Raw genomic sequence first — 19,184 nt, 5'->3', positions numbered from 1 at the left:
TTGACTCCAAAGATGAAATTGCTTCTTGCAAATTCTTTTTTTCAGGGACAGATCACTTTTTTATCATGTTAATACAAACTGGATGAATAAGTGTTTGCCCATCCTTAAAAAAATCACTCCCCAGATGTTGCCCTGGAAGAAGCTATTTGCAAATTCAGTGGGCTCTCGGTATTGGAGGATTGGTTCCACAACCACAATCTCACATAATACCAGAACCAGGGGACATCCACTAAAATTGAGTGTTGGGCGGGTTAGGACAGACAAAAGAAAATATTTCTTTACTCAGCGTGTGGTCGGTCTGTGGAACTCCTTGCCACAGGATGTGGTGCTGGCGTCTAGCCTAGATGCCTTTAAAAGGTGATTGGACAAGTTTCTGGAGGAAAAATCCATTACGGGGTACAAGCCATGATGTGTATGCGCAACCTCCTGATTTTAGAAATGGGCTATGTCAGAATGCCAGATGCAAGGGAGGGCACCAGGATGAGGTCTCTTGTTATCTGGTGTGCTCCCTGGGGCATTTGGTAGGCCGCTGTGAGATACAGAAAGCTGGACTAGATAGGCCTATGGCCTGATCCAGTGGGGCTGTTCTTATGTTCTTATGTTCTTAACCCCCTATGGATACCAAAATCCATGAATAACAAAATCTGCAGGGGTGGGGCAGGGCCACAGAGACTCATCTGGGGTCCATGCTGGGCTCTCCAAAGGTTGTGCTGACCTCCCAGCCTCTTCAGAAGATCTCCCAGACTCAACCGGAAGCCAATTCCTGTTTGCATTCGTGTCTTCCAGTTACTTCTGGGAAGTGTTCTGTGGCCAGGGAAGGCCCGTGGAGTGGTCTGTGAGCCTTCCTAACTTCAGAGCACATCTCAGACATGACCAGGAGTGGCTACCAGGTGTGTCCAGGAGGCTTTCTGAGCCATGGGCTCGTCATCATCACATATGTTCAAATTCGTGGATGCTGAGCTCATGGATGACTGTAGTAGCTTTAAGGAAGGGGGGTGATTTTCACTTGGAAAACTGCACAGGGAGAGAGGGCTCATGCCTTCTGACCCAGTCCTCCCCAAAACATATTGAACATGGTGAGCAACTTGGCCCTGAGCATTTTCATATCACAGTGACGTTGCACTAAAATGGCAGGAGGAACTAAAGCACACTTGGTGGCCTGTCTTCCTTGCTGCACTGCGTCAAATTACGATGACACCCTCTGCCCCGCCGTACATTTCTGGCTCCAGACTCACTTCCCCACCCAGTTCCTGGCAACAGGAGCAATGAGCAAAGGAGCCATACTGAAGCGGCTGCTGCGGACATGAGCGACTAGCAACTCACTGCTGGCAGAAAAGTCCTTTCAAGAGGCAGGCCATTTCTCAGACGCTGAGAGCCACAAGAGGCAAGCGTTTTATGGAGCCAAACAACAGCTTTAGCCATATCCCGATGCCTCGAACTGTTCATTGAGTGCTGACAAGCCCTTTATTCCACTCTCTCCCTTAGAGTTCCATTCAGCTAAAGCAGATCAAGACCTCCAGACTCACTCTTTTAATAACATTATGAAGGGAAAATGGGCACCGGGCCGATGGCGGGATGCATTGCTCCGCTCCTTCGAGCCTTGCCATCTGGCCAATTTTAAAGCAGCCTCATCGAGGGTTCCTTTGTTTTTATGTCACCTGGCCAGGTTTTTTGAAAGTTGCATCCGCTACAACAGGCTATAAGCTGTTTAAAGGGGCCAGCATTTAAGTGAATTATCTAATTCAAATGAGCAATGGCTTGGATTTTTATTCTCCCCCCCCCCCAGGCTAAGTTGTTACACCCATTCCGTAAACTGTCTTGTAAACAGTTCAACACACATCTAGCTTAAATCCTTGGTTAGGATTGCCAACGGACCAGGAGAAACACAAACTATGCTTCACTTGCAGATATATATTTATATTTACATAAATTCAGCAGATGAAGCGTTCCTTGGCTTAGAAAATAAGCATTTTCACCTGCTAATATCAACTGATTCAGTTGCTATTGAAGGCATAGGAGCAGGGTCCAAGAAAAAAGTTAGCATCCATGTATCTCCAATCCAAAAAGGGCTCCCCTTTTTGTCCAGTGCCTTCTTCCAACAGTATCTCCTTGCTTAGTCAGACTTGCCACCCTCTCAAAGTTGTGTTTTTCCAGTTCTGAGATCAACACTTCTTGCCCTTGTCCAGCCCATCTGGTTTCTGAGGAGCACTGCATAGTTTAGATGTATCCGCAGGAGATTTTAGGTATACATCTCAAAATGCAAATGAATACAAAATGCTAGCGTTATAGAGGTACAGGGTAGAGAGCTGAGACTGGCCGAGGCTCTCTGTCACAAGAACACCAGGTTGGCCATCATGAAATACGTGAAATGGCTTTTAACCAGTCACATTTCAAAAATTTCTGAACATCCATGAGGACAAGAAACATTTTTTTTAAATTCTCAGGATGCACTCCAAATATGAAATTCTATATTTGCAAATGGATGCTGAATTTCATTCACAATGCAGAGTTTTATTTATTACTTGAGTTGCTAGTTTCTTGTAAATAATGGAGGATTACAGTCTAAGTCTTACTGAACACAGTGTCTTACTTCTGAATAAAATCAATAACTGTTTTCAAACACCTCTGTTTATTACGTTTATAGCACAGCTTTCTTCCAAGGCAGTAGTTCCAAAACTGTGTGCCTGAGGGTGGCAAACTCACAGAGGCAGCACAGGGTGATCTTGGCAGGCTCTTCTTCTCAACTTTCCTGGTTGCCACCATCTTGGACTGCACAAGAACTTGCACCATCCAAGATGGTGACGCCCAGGAAAGTCAAAAAGAAGAGGCCGCCATGAAAGAAGGGTGCTGTGCCCACAGTAGGTTTGGGAACCGCTGCTCCAAGGGGTTAGGACGGTCAAACAGTCACCCCAACACCCGCAATAAAGACACAAGACTTCGGCTTGGATGGAAACGGGCCACTTTATTAACTTCAACTGCAGCAGGGCAATAAACACTGAACATCAATCGTGTGGGGCAATATGGGGGAAACGGTCCTAGCCGTCTGCCTCCCCCTGCATTCTCATTGGGCGTACCACCTGGCTCGAGGCCCCAGCCGTCAATTGCCAGCTTAGGTCTTTCACCGCCACCCCCCAAAGGGGGCAAGGCAGCCGGACTCCAGGCTAGTCGGCCGAGCTGCACCATCCTGTCAGTCCAGGCAAGGGGTTCACCTGCGCGCCTCCTGGAGCCGGTCAGGCATCATGGGAGTGGTTCAGACTTACCCCTCACCCTGCTGCCTTGGATAGACACCGAGCCAAGTACCTACCTACCCAGCTCCGCACGTACCCTGCCCGCACTGGGAGTGACCAACCCAGACTAACCTAAGAACCACAACACCCTGTGCCAGTCTGAGGTAGGCGAAAAAACAGCCATCCAAGGTCCAATCAGGGTGACTGCAAAAAATTCCTACCCGGCCCCCGAAGGTGACCAGCTAATCCCAGACTGGTTTATAGGGCGGGTGGGCAGGGTTGCTGGCCAGGAACAAACTGAGCCCAGCTGGAGCGCGTGCTCCGAGCTGGCGCTCTATTCCCGCCTCCCCAGCCACTGCAGCCAATGGCTGCCACAGCCTCAGCCTTGGTGCACGAGGAGGGGAGGAGGCAATCGGCTGCTAGCGCCTGATTGGCGCCAACAGCTGTTCTTCCTCCATTCTGTCCTCTCAACAACCCTGTGAGGCAGGCTGAGAAATTATCTCAAGCTCATCATGACTTAGTGGGGATTTGAACCTGGTTCTAGGCTGACACACTGACCACGATACCAAGCTGGCTCTGTGCTCACTTGATGAGGTCTCTCTCTGGACACACACACGCTGCAGTGATGGAGAAATGAGCCAACGGGAAACAAATTTCCTCTTGTTTTGGGAAGCCGCCCTGCCCATTTGAAGATCTTTTTGAAGGAGCAAATGCAACCCAGTCAGCTCATAACCCACACACATGTGCAACAAGACTGCCTGCCACACACACCCACGGCAAAGATGGGGGAGGGGGGGCAGAAACCACTTATTTAGCTAGGGAAAAGGAAGGATAATGGTTACTCAGAAAGTGCTCCAGACAAGCTGTCAGGTTGAATTCAGAGAACTGAAGTCTAGCACTGGGACAGCACCGCCCGACGTAATCCCCTGTGAGTAGGGTTTCCTGCCTGCTACAGAGCAGAGACAACGAATCTTTGTTTCCAGAGGGCCTTTTCTTAAGGCAGAAAAAAAAATACATGCGGCTGCCTCCGAAGAGGGTCAGGGAGAAAGCAGACACAACACTAACTCTGGAATTTCAAAGGAAAACAATTTCTAAAAACCCCATAAGAGCAAGCTACTGTCTCTCCTCGAAACTTAAATCCCCGTGTTGGACCACAGAATAAAAACAACCCCAAAATGAAGCGGCGGGGGGAGCTTCTGGTTACGACGGCACTAAAATGGAGTCAGGATATTTTGTCACTAGAAGAACAAGCCCAGCACAAAATGTCATCAAAGGGAGAGAGAGAGACTTCAAATGCAAGAGCATTTCGTGTGGATTCCTTAACCAGCGAAAGCTCTTCCCGACAGGGCGATCTATCAGGACTTATCGGCACATCTCCAGGTGACTTGCCATAGATTGACAAGGGGTTCTTTTGACTCTCTCTCAAAGGGCTGTTGTGAAGATGAATAGGTAAGGATCACAAAACCTTTGCACACAATCACACTCATGCAACCAGGATCACAGAGTTAGAATTCAGTCCCAAACGTTTCTCTGGAGTATGTTCTTCATTTTCTACCCTGTTATGGAAATGATTATTTTGAGAAGTTTCACAACTTCCCCTTCCTCCTCCTCCTTCATTCATTATTCTTCCAAAAGCCGTCCCACAATTAATGCTTGAAAAATATCTGAACACCCCCCCCATATTTTAAAACTAGTACTCTCCCAGACCTAGTTCTCAATATATATTTTATCCACACACCCCAACCTTTCCTCGGGCAAATAAACTGGTTTCCTGTGGCTATCACCAACCAGCAGTCATTTCTGTGTCTAAGGCAAAATTTGGTCCAGATCCTGCCATTGTAGGAATTATTATCAATCTGTCAATGGTATGGTTCCCATGTTTTGTTTGCTCATGTAATGAGTATTCAGGAATGGCCAGCTTTACTTGCATGCAATAAACATATTTTGTACTAAGTAGCCCTTAGCCAGCCATTTTCAACTGGTGTGCCACAGATGGTCTGCAGGTGTGACATGGGAGTTTGGGAAGGATCATCTGTTAGTAGGGCTACTGGGGGATGCGAGCCCCTGCTGTCAGTGCGGTGTGCCTTGTCAATTGTCCAAAAACAGATGGTGTGCCTTGACAATTTTAGTGCCTTCTCAGTGTGCCATGAGAAGAAAAAGGTTGAAAATCACTGCCTTAAGCTTTGTCCAACTTGGCCTTTCTTTTTTTCTCCTGCAAGTCACTCTTGATGATGATGATGATGAACAACAAAATTTTTTTTGGGGGGGGTGTATAGTAGCTCCCTTCTGTATCCACAGGTAGCACATTCCAAGATCAACCATGGCTGCCCAAAACTGCAGATAGTGGTGAATCCTATATATAGATCATTTTTCATTTACTTACATACTTATGGTAAAGTTATTTTTACAACACTGTGATAATGTGGCAACAAATGTAGACATGAGAACCTTACAGGCTAACTAGATGTGAGTAAAGTACAGAGCAGCATAGGTACAGAGTTCAAAGAGAGTGCTGGGCTAGCAAATGTGCCCTATGTGACCTAAATACTGTTAGTAATAATTAGTTAGTTAGTAGCGTGTGTTGGCAGTAAAGTGGCACACACTTGTTAGGATTGGACACTCAGGCACCTGGTGGGGAAGTCCCATGAGTACCACAAGGGGTAGTGGTTCTCCCTTCTGATTTGGGCTAGGGGGTGTGTGGGAAACCCCCTACATATGCTCTCTTACAGGGGCATCCATGTGCTCCAAAACCAATACTGGAAATCTCAACATATCCCAAATTCCACCTATGATTGGGGTGACTTTGGATGTGCCAGTGTAATCCTTGAAGCATGCATGTGCCTGTGGCCAGATGCTCAAATTCTCCTTGGATATGGAACTTCATTCTGTTGCAAAGGGGGACTCTAAAACAAGCCCTGCTGCTTTGCATGTTTCACACCAAGGATGAAAAGAGCTGGCGTGTGTCACTCACACTTCCTCTAGTTTGCATATTGAAAGCCACCCTTGTCCAAATCTTTGCAGCTGCCTCCTACGGAGTCAGCCCTTATGTCCTTTGAGCTCAGAACTGTTTATACTGACTGGCTGCAGCTCTCCAGGGTTCTTTCCCAGCTGGACCAGGCGAAGCTGCAAGGATCGAACCCTGGACCTTCTGCAATCAAAACATGGATTCTATGATTAAGCTGTGGTCTTGTTCCCAGACTACAGCTAATGGAAACCGCCTCCCAGGATTAAAGACAGTGGCACATACAATCTCTTTCAGACAACCCATGCATGCGTTCAAAGCCACACAAATTGTGCTTTAGGGTGCTCCTTGCAGACACACCAGATCGTTTTGCCACCTCATCCATGAATACAGTTCTGGTCCCCGCATCTCAAAAAATTTATAGAGGAACTGGAAAAGGTGCTGAAGAGAGCAACCAAAATGATTATTGGGCTGGGGCACCTCCCTTACAAGGAAAGGCTACAGTATTTGGGGCTCTTCAGTCTAGAAAAAAGGCATAAGAACATAAGAACAGCCCCACTGGATCAGGCCATAGGCCCATCTAGTCCAGCTTCCTGTATCTCACAGCGGCCCACCAAATGCCCCAAGGAGCACACCAGATAACAAGAGACCTGCATCCTGGTGCCCTCCCTTGCATCTGGCATTCTGACATAACCCATTTCTAAAATCAGGAGGTTGCGCATACACATCATGGCTTATAACCCGTGATGGATTTTTCCTCCAGAAACTTGTCCAATCACCTTTTAAAGGCGTCCAGGCCAGTCGCCATCACCACATCCTGTGGCAAAGAGTTGCACAGACCAACCACACGCTGAGTAAAGAAATATTTTTCTTTTTTCCCTGAAGGCCTTGAGACTTGTGATTGAGAAGCATGATCAATATGATTAAGACATATAAAATTATGTATGGGATGGATAGAGTGGACAGAGGGATGCCCTTTTTCCTCTTGCACAACACTAGAACAAGGGGACATGCACTAAAATTTGGAGAGTCAGAACAGACAAAAGAAAACATCTCTTTACCAGGTATGTAATTAATCTGTGGAACTCCTTGCCACAGGATGTGGCGAAGGCATCTGCCCTAGATGCCTTTAAAAGGGATTGGACAGATTTCTGGATGAAAGATCCAACACAAGTTATGAGCCATGAAAAGCGGGGGTACCTCAGAATGCCAGGTGCAAGGGAGGGCACTAGGATGCAGGTATCTCACTATCTTGTGTGCTCCCGGAGGCCTCTGGTGGGCCACTGTGAGATAACAGGAAGCTGGACTAGTTGAGCCATTGGCCTGATCCAGTAGGGCTCCTCTTATGTTCTTATGATAGTGACAAGTGACGATACTTCTGTTTTCCTTCTGCACCTTGAATGGCTGCAGTGTCTTAACCAAGCTGCCAAGCCACAAACAGAGAAATCGACTCTTTTCCATTAAAACAAAATAAGCAGATAGCCCCAAATCATTCCACTTAGCGGTGAGCGGAGCCTCATTTCATTTACAAGAAAATTGAGCTTCAGCCAGGAAAGCCGAGTGACTCTTATTAAGAACACTCTGGGTCTGAAAGGCAGCTGAAGACAATTTGTACCAAGGACGTTAAATACTGTACGTTAGAGAGTTTTGAGCTCTTGCTAATTTGGAATCTTAGCCAACATTCACAGGAAACGGGCTCTACCCCAAGAGAACCTGCCACATGGACCGCAAGGCAGACTGACGTGGAGACTGCCAGAGACTACCTAAGCATGTTCCCCAGCAATCCCACAGCTACATATGAAACTGTCACAAGCCATGTGCTAGTGGCTTGGCTGCAGGCAAGAATGCTGATCGAAGGCCAGCCCATGCCAACTATGAACGCACATCATGTCCACCTGCCAGGGTGAGAGCTGAGACCTTTGCTCTGAGCATATATCTACACTTGGCAGGCTAGCTGGATGGCACACATGCCCGATCTTGTCTGATCTCGGAAGCTAAGCAGAGTCAGCCCTGGTTAGTACTTGGATGGGAGACCACCTGGGAATACCAGGTGCTGTAGGCTTATACCATAGTCTTTCGAGACTGAAGGTTGCCAACCATATCTACACACCGTTGGGGGAACCACACGTCTGCCTCACAGGTTTCAACCAGTTTTAATAGTCATTCTCTCTTCCCATTGGAGGTTTGTCTCAAAATGAGTCACACCCACAGCTGTCACTTGTGGCTTCTTGGCCCTTGCCCTGGAGCTGAATCAAAATCGGATGCCCTCCGTGTATCATGTGTGGCCATGCCAATGCCACTTCCTTTACCTGGCAGTGTGCCAGGCACTGCTCTTCCTGCTCCTTCTCTGTGAACTGAAACAAGCAGAAGAGGAAGTGTGGAGGAGAGTGATGAGCAGAGCATCAGCAACCCTCTACACCAGGGATTCCCAAAGTAGGCATCACAGTGCCTTCAGGCATCATGACACAGTCACAGTGCGCCATGGGAGGTACCCGGTCTCCCTTCCTACCTGCTGTTCTGGGCACCTCTGTCTTGGATCTCACAAACTCTCACGAGATTTGAGTGCTGCCATCATGGATCTTGCAAAATATCAGAAGATTTGGGTGCCACCATCTTGGGTGTCATGAAATTTCATGAGTTCCAAGATGTTAGCATCTGGCTGAACCAGGAAGAAGAAGCTGCAGTGGTGCCGTGACCACGGTAAGTTTGGGAACCTCTGCTCTAGGCTATCACTCTCCTCCACGTACTTTCTCAGTTCTATTACCCTTTTCCTTTTTGAATTCAGAAAGTGGCACAACCAGGAGGCCAGAGGTGCCCCTTGCCAATCTGTCACCTAAGGCAGTCACCTCAGGCGGCCTCACATATGAGCCAGCCCAGCTTTGGTCCTTCTCTGTAAACTCCACCTGTGCCCAGTTTTATCTATACACATTCCAATTTCTGAACCCATTTCATGGCATCTGATGACATGTGTCCTGCTTGCCCACATCAGTTGGCTATTGAAAGAATTACGTGACCCTAAATAAGCAAACTATACTTGGGAAAATCCATGGGTCAACTAACTTTGAACAAACGTGGGATCCATTTGAGACGTTTGGGAATTATAAGTGCGAGAACTGACAGCCACGTTCTTAAAATGACGGTTTTAATTATAAATATTTCTGGTTTCAATTTAATAAAGTGTGCTGGGTGTGGAAGCAGAATTTTCCTGAGTTTAGTTTCCCAACGGAGTTCTTGGATGAGGGTCTAGAACAGGGATCTCCAAACCCTGGCCTGGGGGCCAGATGCAGCCTGCGGCAAGTCTCTATCCGGCCCGTGGCCAGTCTCTGCCCCCCTGAGAGCCTCTGGTCCAGTTGACCAAACACAACCAGAGCTGTGCTTGTGGGGTGGGGGAATGGGGGTCTATTTAAGTGTGTGCTTTTTGCCCTGTGCTGTGTGTTGGTGCTTGGAGAAATCCCGGAAATTTGAGCCCATTCATTCATTCATTCATTCATTCATCTAAGTTCCATCTCTAATGTACAGTATTTATTTACATTTAAAATTATTTTTTCTGGTCCTCGACACTGGACCAGATATTTGATGTGGCCCTTTTGGCCAAAACCTTTGGAGACCCCTGGTCTAGAATGAAGGGGTTTCCAGGCATCAGGATTTTTTGGTTTTGGTTTTTGTTTTAAAAAGCATTTCAAGTCTGCAAGCAATTCATGCCACTTGACTGTCGTCTTTTCCAAATTAGAAAAATGGAGAAAGACTTCCCTTAGACCAGTCATTTGTGGACCATTCAAAACCAAAACCCAGGCTGCTGAATAAGCTCGCCAGATATATCTGACCCCCTTTGCTTTTGTTCATGAGAATGACAGCAGCAGCACCTGTTCCAAGCCTGGAAAGGAAGGGGGCTGAGACCGAGTGCATCTTCACTGCTTGGCAGCCAGAGGCTATGCGCCTGTGTGTTTGGCTTTGTTCAAGCAAGTTTTTTTTTTTAAATTTTTAAATAGATAACTATTCAGGCCCAAAGGATGGGAAGCGGCGTGATGAGCTGTGCTTCTACCTTGCCAACATGGTTTCTCTTTGGACGGACGGGGTTATCCCAAGGGGCAAGGCAAGTCAAGTGGGCAACTGCTGAACAGAACAAAAGCTGCACCTGCAATGCATGGCCATAATGCGTGCTTTTTTTTTTTTTTTTTGTCTCCAGGGCAGATGGCAGAGGTTAAATACAGAGCAGAAGAATCAATCAGCTTCTTCTACTCAGGCTGAAACAACACACTATGGGAAATGCAGGTTGTTGGCAACCTTCAGTCTCGAAAGACTCTGGTATCGCGCTCTGAAAGGTGGTTCTGGCACAGCGTCTAGTGTGGCTGAAAAGGCCGATTTGGGAGTGACAATCCCTTCCACTCTGGGAGCAAGTGCAGTCTGTCCCTGGTCTGTCTCCCTGGCTATGGGCCTTCCTTCTTTGCCTCTTTGCCTCAGTCTGTTGGCCAAGTGTCTCTTCAAACTGGGAAAGGCCATGCTGCACAGCCTGCCTCCAAGCGGGCCGCTCAGAGGCCAGGGTTTCCCACCTGTTGAGGTCCACTCCTAAGGCCTTCAGATCCCTCTTGCAGATGTCCTTGTATCGCAGCTGTGGTCTACCTGTAGGGTGCTTTCCCTGCACGAGTTCTCCATAGAGGAGATCCTTTGGGATCCGGCCATCATCCATTGTCACGACATGTATGCCACTCAAAACAGCATCTTCATCCTGCAGTTCCTCCACTTGCAACGTATGGCGGCCCTGAGCCGTTTAGTGACATGATTGCATCAAGCGCTTTTCTGCCCCTGTCCACAGACAATGGTGCACAGCATGGAGACTTACATGGTGATATCTTCAGCTTCAGTGTCAGTACACTCAGGGCTGGTGCCTGTGGTGATGTGGCAAATGCTGCCCCCCCCCCCTTTAGTAGCTCATGTGCCAATCTCTGCTTCTCTGATGCTCTGGATCACCTCTACACTTTCTTTTCTGCTCCAACCCCTCTTTCTTTTCTAATTTAGAGGGTGGGAGGAGCAGCAGCAGAACTGAGTGGGTGGGCATAGGTGGAAGTCTATTTGCCAGTTTGCAGCCTGCTTCAGTTGGCCACATGGATAGGCTAGCCCTGCATACGCATTACGGTGGCAATAGAGAAGACCTTGGTGGAAGACGTCATTTTGAGAGCCAGGATGGTGTAGTGGTTTGGGAGCTGGACTTTCCATTTAAAGCTTGCTAGCCCTGAGAGCAGATGGATTTGGCTTAAGGAACAATAAATCCTGGAAGACCTGGAGGATCCAGGTTCAAATTCCCACCAAGCCATGAAGCTTCCTGGGTGACCTTGGGCCAGTCACAGTCTCTCAGCCTCGCCTACCTCACAGGGTTATTGAGATGGCAAAAGGAGGGGAAGGAACTACGTACACCATCCTTGGAGGAAGGGTGGTATAAAAATATGAAAATAAATAAATAAATAAATAAATAAATAAGTGGAGGGCAGCATCTTTGTCTGTCTTGCAATGTAAGGTCATAGAAACATAAGAAGTTGTCTTGAATGCAAGCACACCTTTTGGAGTTAAACATTACAAAACATGGCTCCTGTGTTTGAAGAAAAGGAACATTTTAAAACACACACAGATTAAAATTTGAGAGAGGAAAAGCCCTACTCTCATATGATGAAATGACAGGATTTATTGTTCCTTAAGCCAAATCCATCTGCTCTCAGGGCTAGCAAGCTTTAAATGGAAACAGGCTCAGCTTGGTTTGCTGTAGTGTAGATGGAGGAGGTGAGCTCTCTAAACCCAGGGTGAAGCTGGGATTTAGATTAAGCGATGGCTCAGAGGAATGGAGTCAGCTGCTACAGGATGTGGGAACTGGGCAATATGACGAGACAGAACCTTCACCAAATCGGTTTCATCTTTTTAAAAAGCATGCTTCATGCTGACACAGTCTCAATGCATGAATCCAGATCCTCCCAAACAGAGGGGATGGTACAGAATTGTACCTGGAAAGCCATTAGGGGATAAGCATTGCTTAATGCTGCGGTCCCCAAACTTACCTGAGTCACAATGCCCCCCCCCCCCCCGCAGCCTCTTCTTCCCAGCTCAGCTGGGCACTGCTGCCTTGGATCTTATGAAATCTTGTGTGAATGTACATGGTGATGCCCAAATCTCACAAAATTTCATGAGATCCAAGATGGCAGAGCCAAAATCTTGTGAGATTTGGGTGCTGCCATCTTTGATCTCCCAAAATCTTACAAGATCCAAGATGGTAGCCTTGGGGGAAGCAGGTAGAAAGGGCAACTGGGTACATCCCACAGTGCCCCTGTGAGTGTATCTTGATGCCCTAGGCCACTTTGGGAATTCCTGGCTTAAATGCTTTATATGCTGACTGCCCCAGGTTCAATACACAGTATCACCACAGGTGAAAAAAAGCAGGCAGAAGATGATGGGAAACACCTTGAGAGACCTACTGGCAGTTTGAGTTGCCAATATCAGGACTGATGGACAAATATGAGACAGTTTCACTTGTAAACTGGATATGTCACTTTCAAATATGGATTAGTTGAAGTTTAATGCAAAAAAAAAGCATCTCAGGATAAAAATTATAAACCTACTAGAGAGTAATTATGTTTTTAATCATGTGCATGGGATAATTTGACACTGACTAGCAAGAGGAGGAAGAGAGTAGATGGAAGGTGATGAGGCAGCATCAACAATGTGCTCGGCACGTTACTGAGGAACAGAACTCAAAAAAACAAGCCTCTGCCCCAAGGAGCTCACAGAGCAAATTATGACAATGGATGTGGGGGGAAAGCAAAGGTGTATGTTGGCAAATGCTGTTCCATGTACTGTGGGTTTGTTTCAGCTGGATATGAGGACTAAGAGGTTGAGTCAAAGGCTTTCTGGAAGAGGTGAACAGTCAGGAGACACACATTAACCGAAAAGCAAGAAAGCACATTTTGTCCATTTCCAAACTGAGCTTCAGTTGATTAAATGCATAAGACTTATTGTTAAGAGGAAGGAACTCACCGTCTTTGGCGTTGATTCGAGAGGAGGTTTCTGAGTGGGCTGGTGTATTGTAAGATAGCAACGAGCTACCTGCGGAAAAGGTCCCCAAAAAGGAGAGTTAGTCCAGTGCAGGACTGATAACACCTGCTTGTGGCATGCTCCATAATACCTGCTCAGCCTGCATATATATGAAGATACAGCCTCATACTAAGACAGCACACGTTTTCTGTGGGTTCCATTCCAAATGAAATGATCAAATGGCAGGGGCTGAGTTGTGCAAGATCAGTTCTATGTACAGGTGAGTCCTCTTTATCTGTGAATTTGGAACCTGTGGCTTTGACCCACCATGGGTTCTGAACCCACAGCTTGAGGACCCACTGAAGACCTCCTGGATGTGAGCAGAATGAAGTTCTGCTCACATCTAGAAGCCCTATTAGACCACAACTGGCAAATTTAATTATCCATGGGTTTAGGTATCCGTGGGGAATCCAGGAACATCCCCCCACCATATACAGAGGTCTAACCCAGGGGTCTCTAAACTTTTTGGCCGAAGGGCTGCATCAAATATCTGGCACAGTGTAGAGGGCAGGAAAAAAAATTGAATATAAATAAATACAGTACATTATAGATGTATTTATACATACAGCTGGAACTTAGATGAATGAATAAATGAATGAATGGACTCAAATGTCCAGGATTACTCCAAGCATCAACACAGCCCAAGAAATAAAGCATACACTTAAATGGACCCCCAGCCCCCCCACCCCACAAGCACAACTCCAGTTGTGTTTGGTCAACTCGGCCAGAGGCTCTCAGGGAATCAGAGGCTGGCCGTGGGCCGGATAGAGGCTTGTCGTGGGCCACATATGACCCCCAGGCAGGGGTTTGGAAACCCCTGGTCTAACCTGTATTACAAAAGCTCAAATGGGAAAAGCTCTCTTGGGACTGTACCATTTGAGAATGGGAATTACTTCTGAGCAGTTAGGCACAGGAGCCTCTCTTCCAGGTCCTGGTCATTTGGCTCCAGGGTGTACAACACACACATGTTCACTGAGAACACCTCATGCATTTAATAAAGTGGACTCTAATCCATTTGTTATTCTACCATAACTTTGTTAGTACCTTGTGTCACCTGTTGACTAGCACAGCCACTCCTAAAGAAATGGCTGGCAAACGACACCAGCTGATGCAGCCCATTTCCTTACCCCCTCCAAAGGTTGCCCTGGACTGCCTTTTGTTCAGAGAATGCAAAAAGAAACAGCAACAGGGCACAGAAAACTTCAGGGACTCTTAGGACAGGTGGCAAACAAATGCTTCATTTGTAAAAAATAAACAGGTACTCTTTCACAGGCCTACACACATTTTGTGGTCTTCATAGTCCTGTTCTTGGGTATATTTGGGGTGCTGAATCCAAAAATGGCATCGGTTTTGCCCGATTGGTTCTAGTTTTAGGGGTACAGCATATATGCCACCTTATATGCTGATTCAAGCAGCTTCCTCATGAGGAAGCCATGGCATCGGTTTCCTCATGAGGAAGTTGCTTGAATCAGCATATAAGGTGATTATGGGGCAGGAGATCTGGTCTAGAGGGCAGGAGGTCTGGTCTAGAGGGTAGAGCCTCCGTTTGCCTGAAGATAACATCCGAAGGTCGCCAGTTCGAGGCCACGGGCACCGTGAACGGCGAGACCTTGAAGCAGCTGACAAGCCTAGCCGAGTTATGCCGAGTTATTCCACCTGCTCTTTGGCCGCTCTCAGCCTGTGTGGGAGGAAAACGGAGGCCAGAATGTGATACCAGATCATTAAAGATCCATCTGAAATGTTGTGGTTCTTGAAAGACAGAACCTTCTTCAACTGTAAAAATCCCTATTGGGATTTAGTATTGCCTGCCTATGTAAACCGCCTTGAATTAAAGTCTGAGGAGAAATCTGACATCCAAGAAAGGCGGTATATAAATACCTGCATTTATTATTATTATTATTATTATTATTATTATTATTATTATTATTATTATTATTATTATTATTTATGCCATTCCCCCAAAACTAGAGCCAGTCAGGCTAAACCGATGCCATTTTTGCACCCCCAAAAAATATCCTAATTTTGTTCAAATATCCTTGGCAATTAAAAAAAACAACCCACAATTTTTGTAGGCCTATGCTATTAACATTTATATACTGCTTTTCAACAAAAGCTCCCAAAATGATTTACATAGTACAATAAATTCCCAGGTGGCACATTCCCATAGACACATTCCCAGGTGGCGGCTGTGGCTAGGGGGGCCTTTGCTCAGCTTCGGCTGGTGCGCCAGCTGCGTCCGTACTTGGATCGTGCAGACCTGGCCACGGTGATCCATGCTACGGTGACATCGAGGTTAGATTATTGTAACGCGCTTTATGTGGGGCTGCCCCTGAAGACGGTTCGGAAACTGCAATTAGTGCAGAATGCGGCGGCCCGTGTGGTCACTGGAGCTAGGCGGTTTGACTCTGTCAGCCCGCTTCTCCGGGGGCTACATTGGCTGCCCATTCGTTTCCGGGCCCAATTCAAGGTGCTGGTTTTGACCTTTAAAGCCCTATACTGCTCTGGGCCAGGTTATCTTAGAGATCGCCTACTCCCGTACAATCCGGCTCGTCCTCTCAGGTCATCAGAGAAGGCCTTTTTACAAGTGCCGCCGCCTAAGGAGGTACGTGGGGCGGCGGCAAGAAATAGGGCCTTCTCAGTAGTGGCACCAACGTTGTGGAACTCCCTTCCCCTTGACTTGAGAATGGCTCCCTCTCTTGAATCCTTTCGGCGAGGCCTGAAGACCTTGTTGTTTAACCAAGCCTTCTGACGTTCTGGCCTTTTTAACATCTTTTATATATCTTTTAGTTGCTTTTTTACAGGCCCGATTCTTCTAAGAACTGCTGTTTTATGCTCTTTTATTCTGACTCTTCTGACTACTGTTTTTATGGGTTCTGCTAATGTGTTTTTTAATATGTTTTTATCTGTGAAATTATGTTTTAATTTGTTTTATATGTTGTTAGCCGCCCTGGGTCCCTTTTTGGGAAAAGGGCGGGATAAAAATAAAGTTTTATTATTATTATTATTATTATTAATAAATGAAAAGATAACCTGTATGAGAAGACTCACAATCTGAAAAATATAGGACAGAAAAGAGACACCAGCAAGGCAGCCACTGGGAAGGATGCTATTTTGGGGGTGAATGGGAGACAGGCTCTTAAAAAGTGCCTTCTTGACGCAGTTGGCAGGGGCAAATGGATCAGTGACATTTAGGGGTACAGATAGATGGGCATCATTTTTTTTTTTTAAACCAGAATGGATAGGTACTACAGGTAATATTATTACTTATTATTATTAATTATTAATATACTAATTCTTATTGATACTATCATTTCCATTCTTTGGGGTTGGGACTTTGGCTTCCAGGGGCATATTTGTTCTTCTCAAATGCCAGCGAAGGAAATAATTTTTGTCTGACACATTTTGGGGCTTTATTGGGAATGGATTCTGATTTCAAAGCTCAGCACGACGACCTCAGCCAGCCGGGCGAAGGCCAAGAGACAAGGCTTCCAGTGATTAAACAGGCCGTCTGTGCCACAAAAGCACAGCCGGGCGCACTCGGGGAGAGGGGGCGGAGAAGGAGAATTACCATTTAAGTGAACTTGTCAGATAAAGCATGGGCCACTCATCTGAAAAACCCAAGCCGGGCTGCAGAGAGGGAGCAAGTCGTCCCCCCCCCGCCCCAGTTTATGGCTCAAAGTTCTCACCTTTGCCCAACAGTCTGAGGTTTCTGGTGGGAACACCAGAAAAGGGAGAAAAATGTGTTTCCTATTAAGAGGTTTAAATGAAAAAGGGAGGGGAGAGAGAGAGGGTCGGACAGGCAGAAAGGCTGAACTGAGAATCTGCTACTCCCAGAGTTTACCATCCAAGCTAGTGGCCATCACTCTGCCTTGTGTTTGTGAATTCCAAATGTTCATTACACACTGAGTAATGAATCCTTTTGTGAGTCCTGAGACAGCAGAAGGTAGCTGCTAGGAGTCCAGTTTTGATCTGGACCACAGCACAGGTGTGCCCAGCCCTGATTCTAATTCCCACCCGGATCTGCAGTTAGCTTCAAAGGGGCAAATTCGGTGGCAGGCAAAGCCACTGACCGTCATCCTTTCTGAGTTACCAAAAATGGGGAGAGCCTTCCCTTAAGACTAGTCGTTTGTGGATTGTGGGATAGAAAGGTCTTAAACCAATAAACAAATTACTGCCTTAACTTCTGGAACTGATTTCACACCCAACGGCTGTAGGTTGTGTGCGAGTGGCTACAGTAGGAAGAACACATCAAGAGCCATTCTGGCAGGAGGCCCGTGCTAAACGGCTTGTACAAATGCACCCAATATGGACACAATTTGGCCCCAGTCACCAGAAATCTCTAGGGGTTGTATGCTAAGAACATTTCAGTCATGCCACGGCACTACTGAAATCAATGAGACTTGTTGCTAAGTCAAAGCCCATGAATTTGAATGGGACTTGGGAACCCTCACTTTCTAGGATGAGACCCTATTTGCTTTTACGGTCAGGGCTTCTGAGAGACATTTTATCAGGGGGTACAAAGCCTCTTTCGAGGGCACAGAATTTCTTTGGGGCCCCTTCCCTTCTCCACTGGATCATAATTTCACACCATCATTGGATCATAATTTCTACAAATTATGATATATAAAACTAGGACACAAAATGTGAAATTTAATCTTCACACAATATATGCAGACATTTTTGGCGATCCCAGAAAATGTGCAATTCCCCTCCTTTGGTTCCTGGGCCCAGATATGCACTCCCTTCTCATTCGCCCTGTTTATGGTCACGCTAAACAAAAACCGGGGCTGCCCTTGAAGATAGTCCAGAAACTGAAATGGGTGCAAAATGGTTCTAGTATTGAGAGAGAGAGAGAGAGAGAGAGAGAGAGAGAGAGAGAGAGAGAGAGAGAGAGAGAGAGAGAGATTCTCTCTATCAACTCTCTACACATCATACAACTATGTCTCAATCAAATTTCCCCCATCCGCTTAATAACTCTTTTCCATGCTAAAAAGCCTTAAAGCATTGTAGCCTTTCCGCATAAGGAAGGCACACCACCCCCTGGTCCTTTTTATTGCCCTTGTCTGCATCTTTCCAGCTTTACAATATCCTTCTGGAGTTGCAGCAACCATAACTGGACACCATATTCCAGAGGTGGACACCCCATAGATTTGTATTAAGAAATGTGGCTACTGTTTATTTGACAAGAAAAAAAAAAATCAACCAGGGTAGACTCCCCTGCCAGAATTTTTGCTTGAGTTGCTCACTCCCTATCCCAGTTCAAAAACATGACTACTTTCCTCCACCAAACTGAAGTGTCCCCTCACGTCTTCCGTCATCGCAGGCAAAAAAGAAGCTGCCACCCCCCCCTCCCCAGCTCTTTTGGTAGTTCAGAAAGTACAGCACTAAACATCCACTGAAAATTAAGTCTGGAAAAACAATAAATTCCCTTCAAAGGCGTTACGCCACAAGGGAGTTACCCAGAAATCCAGAAACCAGACTGTCGTTAGGCGGACGCAGGAACAGCTGCTTGGAAAGACATCATCTCCAGTAGCCTGCTTGGCCCATGAGCCAGCTCTAATGAGCACAAGGCTTCTAGATCTTTGACAAAGTGCCCCAAACATAGCCAGATATGCTAGCAGTACAATGATGGCAGAGCATGCAATCAGGTTGCTTTCAGCCTTAAACCTACAGGGCAGGTTTGCCCTGCAGGGCAAAAAAGGAGCAGAATCTGGAGCAAGGGAGTTGCAAGCTTGCAAGTTTTTGTTTGTGTGTGTGTGTGTGTTGTGCCAGGGCTTGAAAATACCAGCGTGGCAATGTTGGTTTGAGCAACTGTCCCAGAGTTGAATCAGCTGTGAGGGCTGAGTGGGGCTTGGCAGGGCTGTTTAGTTTTTATGACCTCCGGGTCACTGGATTCAAAACACATTTATGGCGCAGATCGT

At 46.6% G+C, this 19,184-nt stretch overlaps 1 protein-coding gene across 3 annotated transcripts in view; it reads right to left on the bottom strand.

Annotated features, from left to right (window-relative positions):
* Positions 1 to 19,184, bottom strand: part of FLI1 (Fli-1 proto-oncogene, ETS transcription factor) — a 118,431-nt gene that overhangs the window by 11,978 nt on the left and 87,269 nt on the right. For 2 of the 3 annotated variants that reach the window (XM_066639293.1, XM_066639294.1), the window contains one exon: positions 13,207 to 13,275. The exons of the other annotated variant lie outside the window; for it this stretch is intronic. In XM_066639293.1, the coding sequence (XP_066495390.1) occupies positions 13,207 to 13,275 (69 nt within the window). The remainder of the gene's footprint in view (positions 1 to 13,206; positions 13,276 to 19,184) is intronic. 3 annotated transcript variants of the gene reach the window in all.

The sequence above is a fragment of the Tiliqua scincoides genome, chromosome 11 (assembly GCF_035046505.1).
Source record: "Tiliqua scincoides isolate rTilSci1 chromosome 11, rTilSci1.hap2, whole genome shotgun sequence".
Classification (NCBI taxonomy): Eukaryota; Metazoa; Chordata; class Lepidosauria; order Squamata; family Scincidae; genus Tiliqua; species Tiliqua scincoides.
Note: the sequence above shows the minus strand (reverse complement) of the source record. Positions and strands in the feature narration are given on the sequence as shown.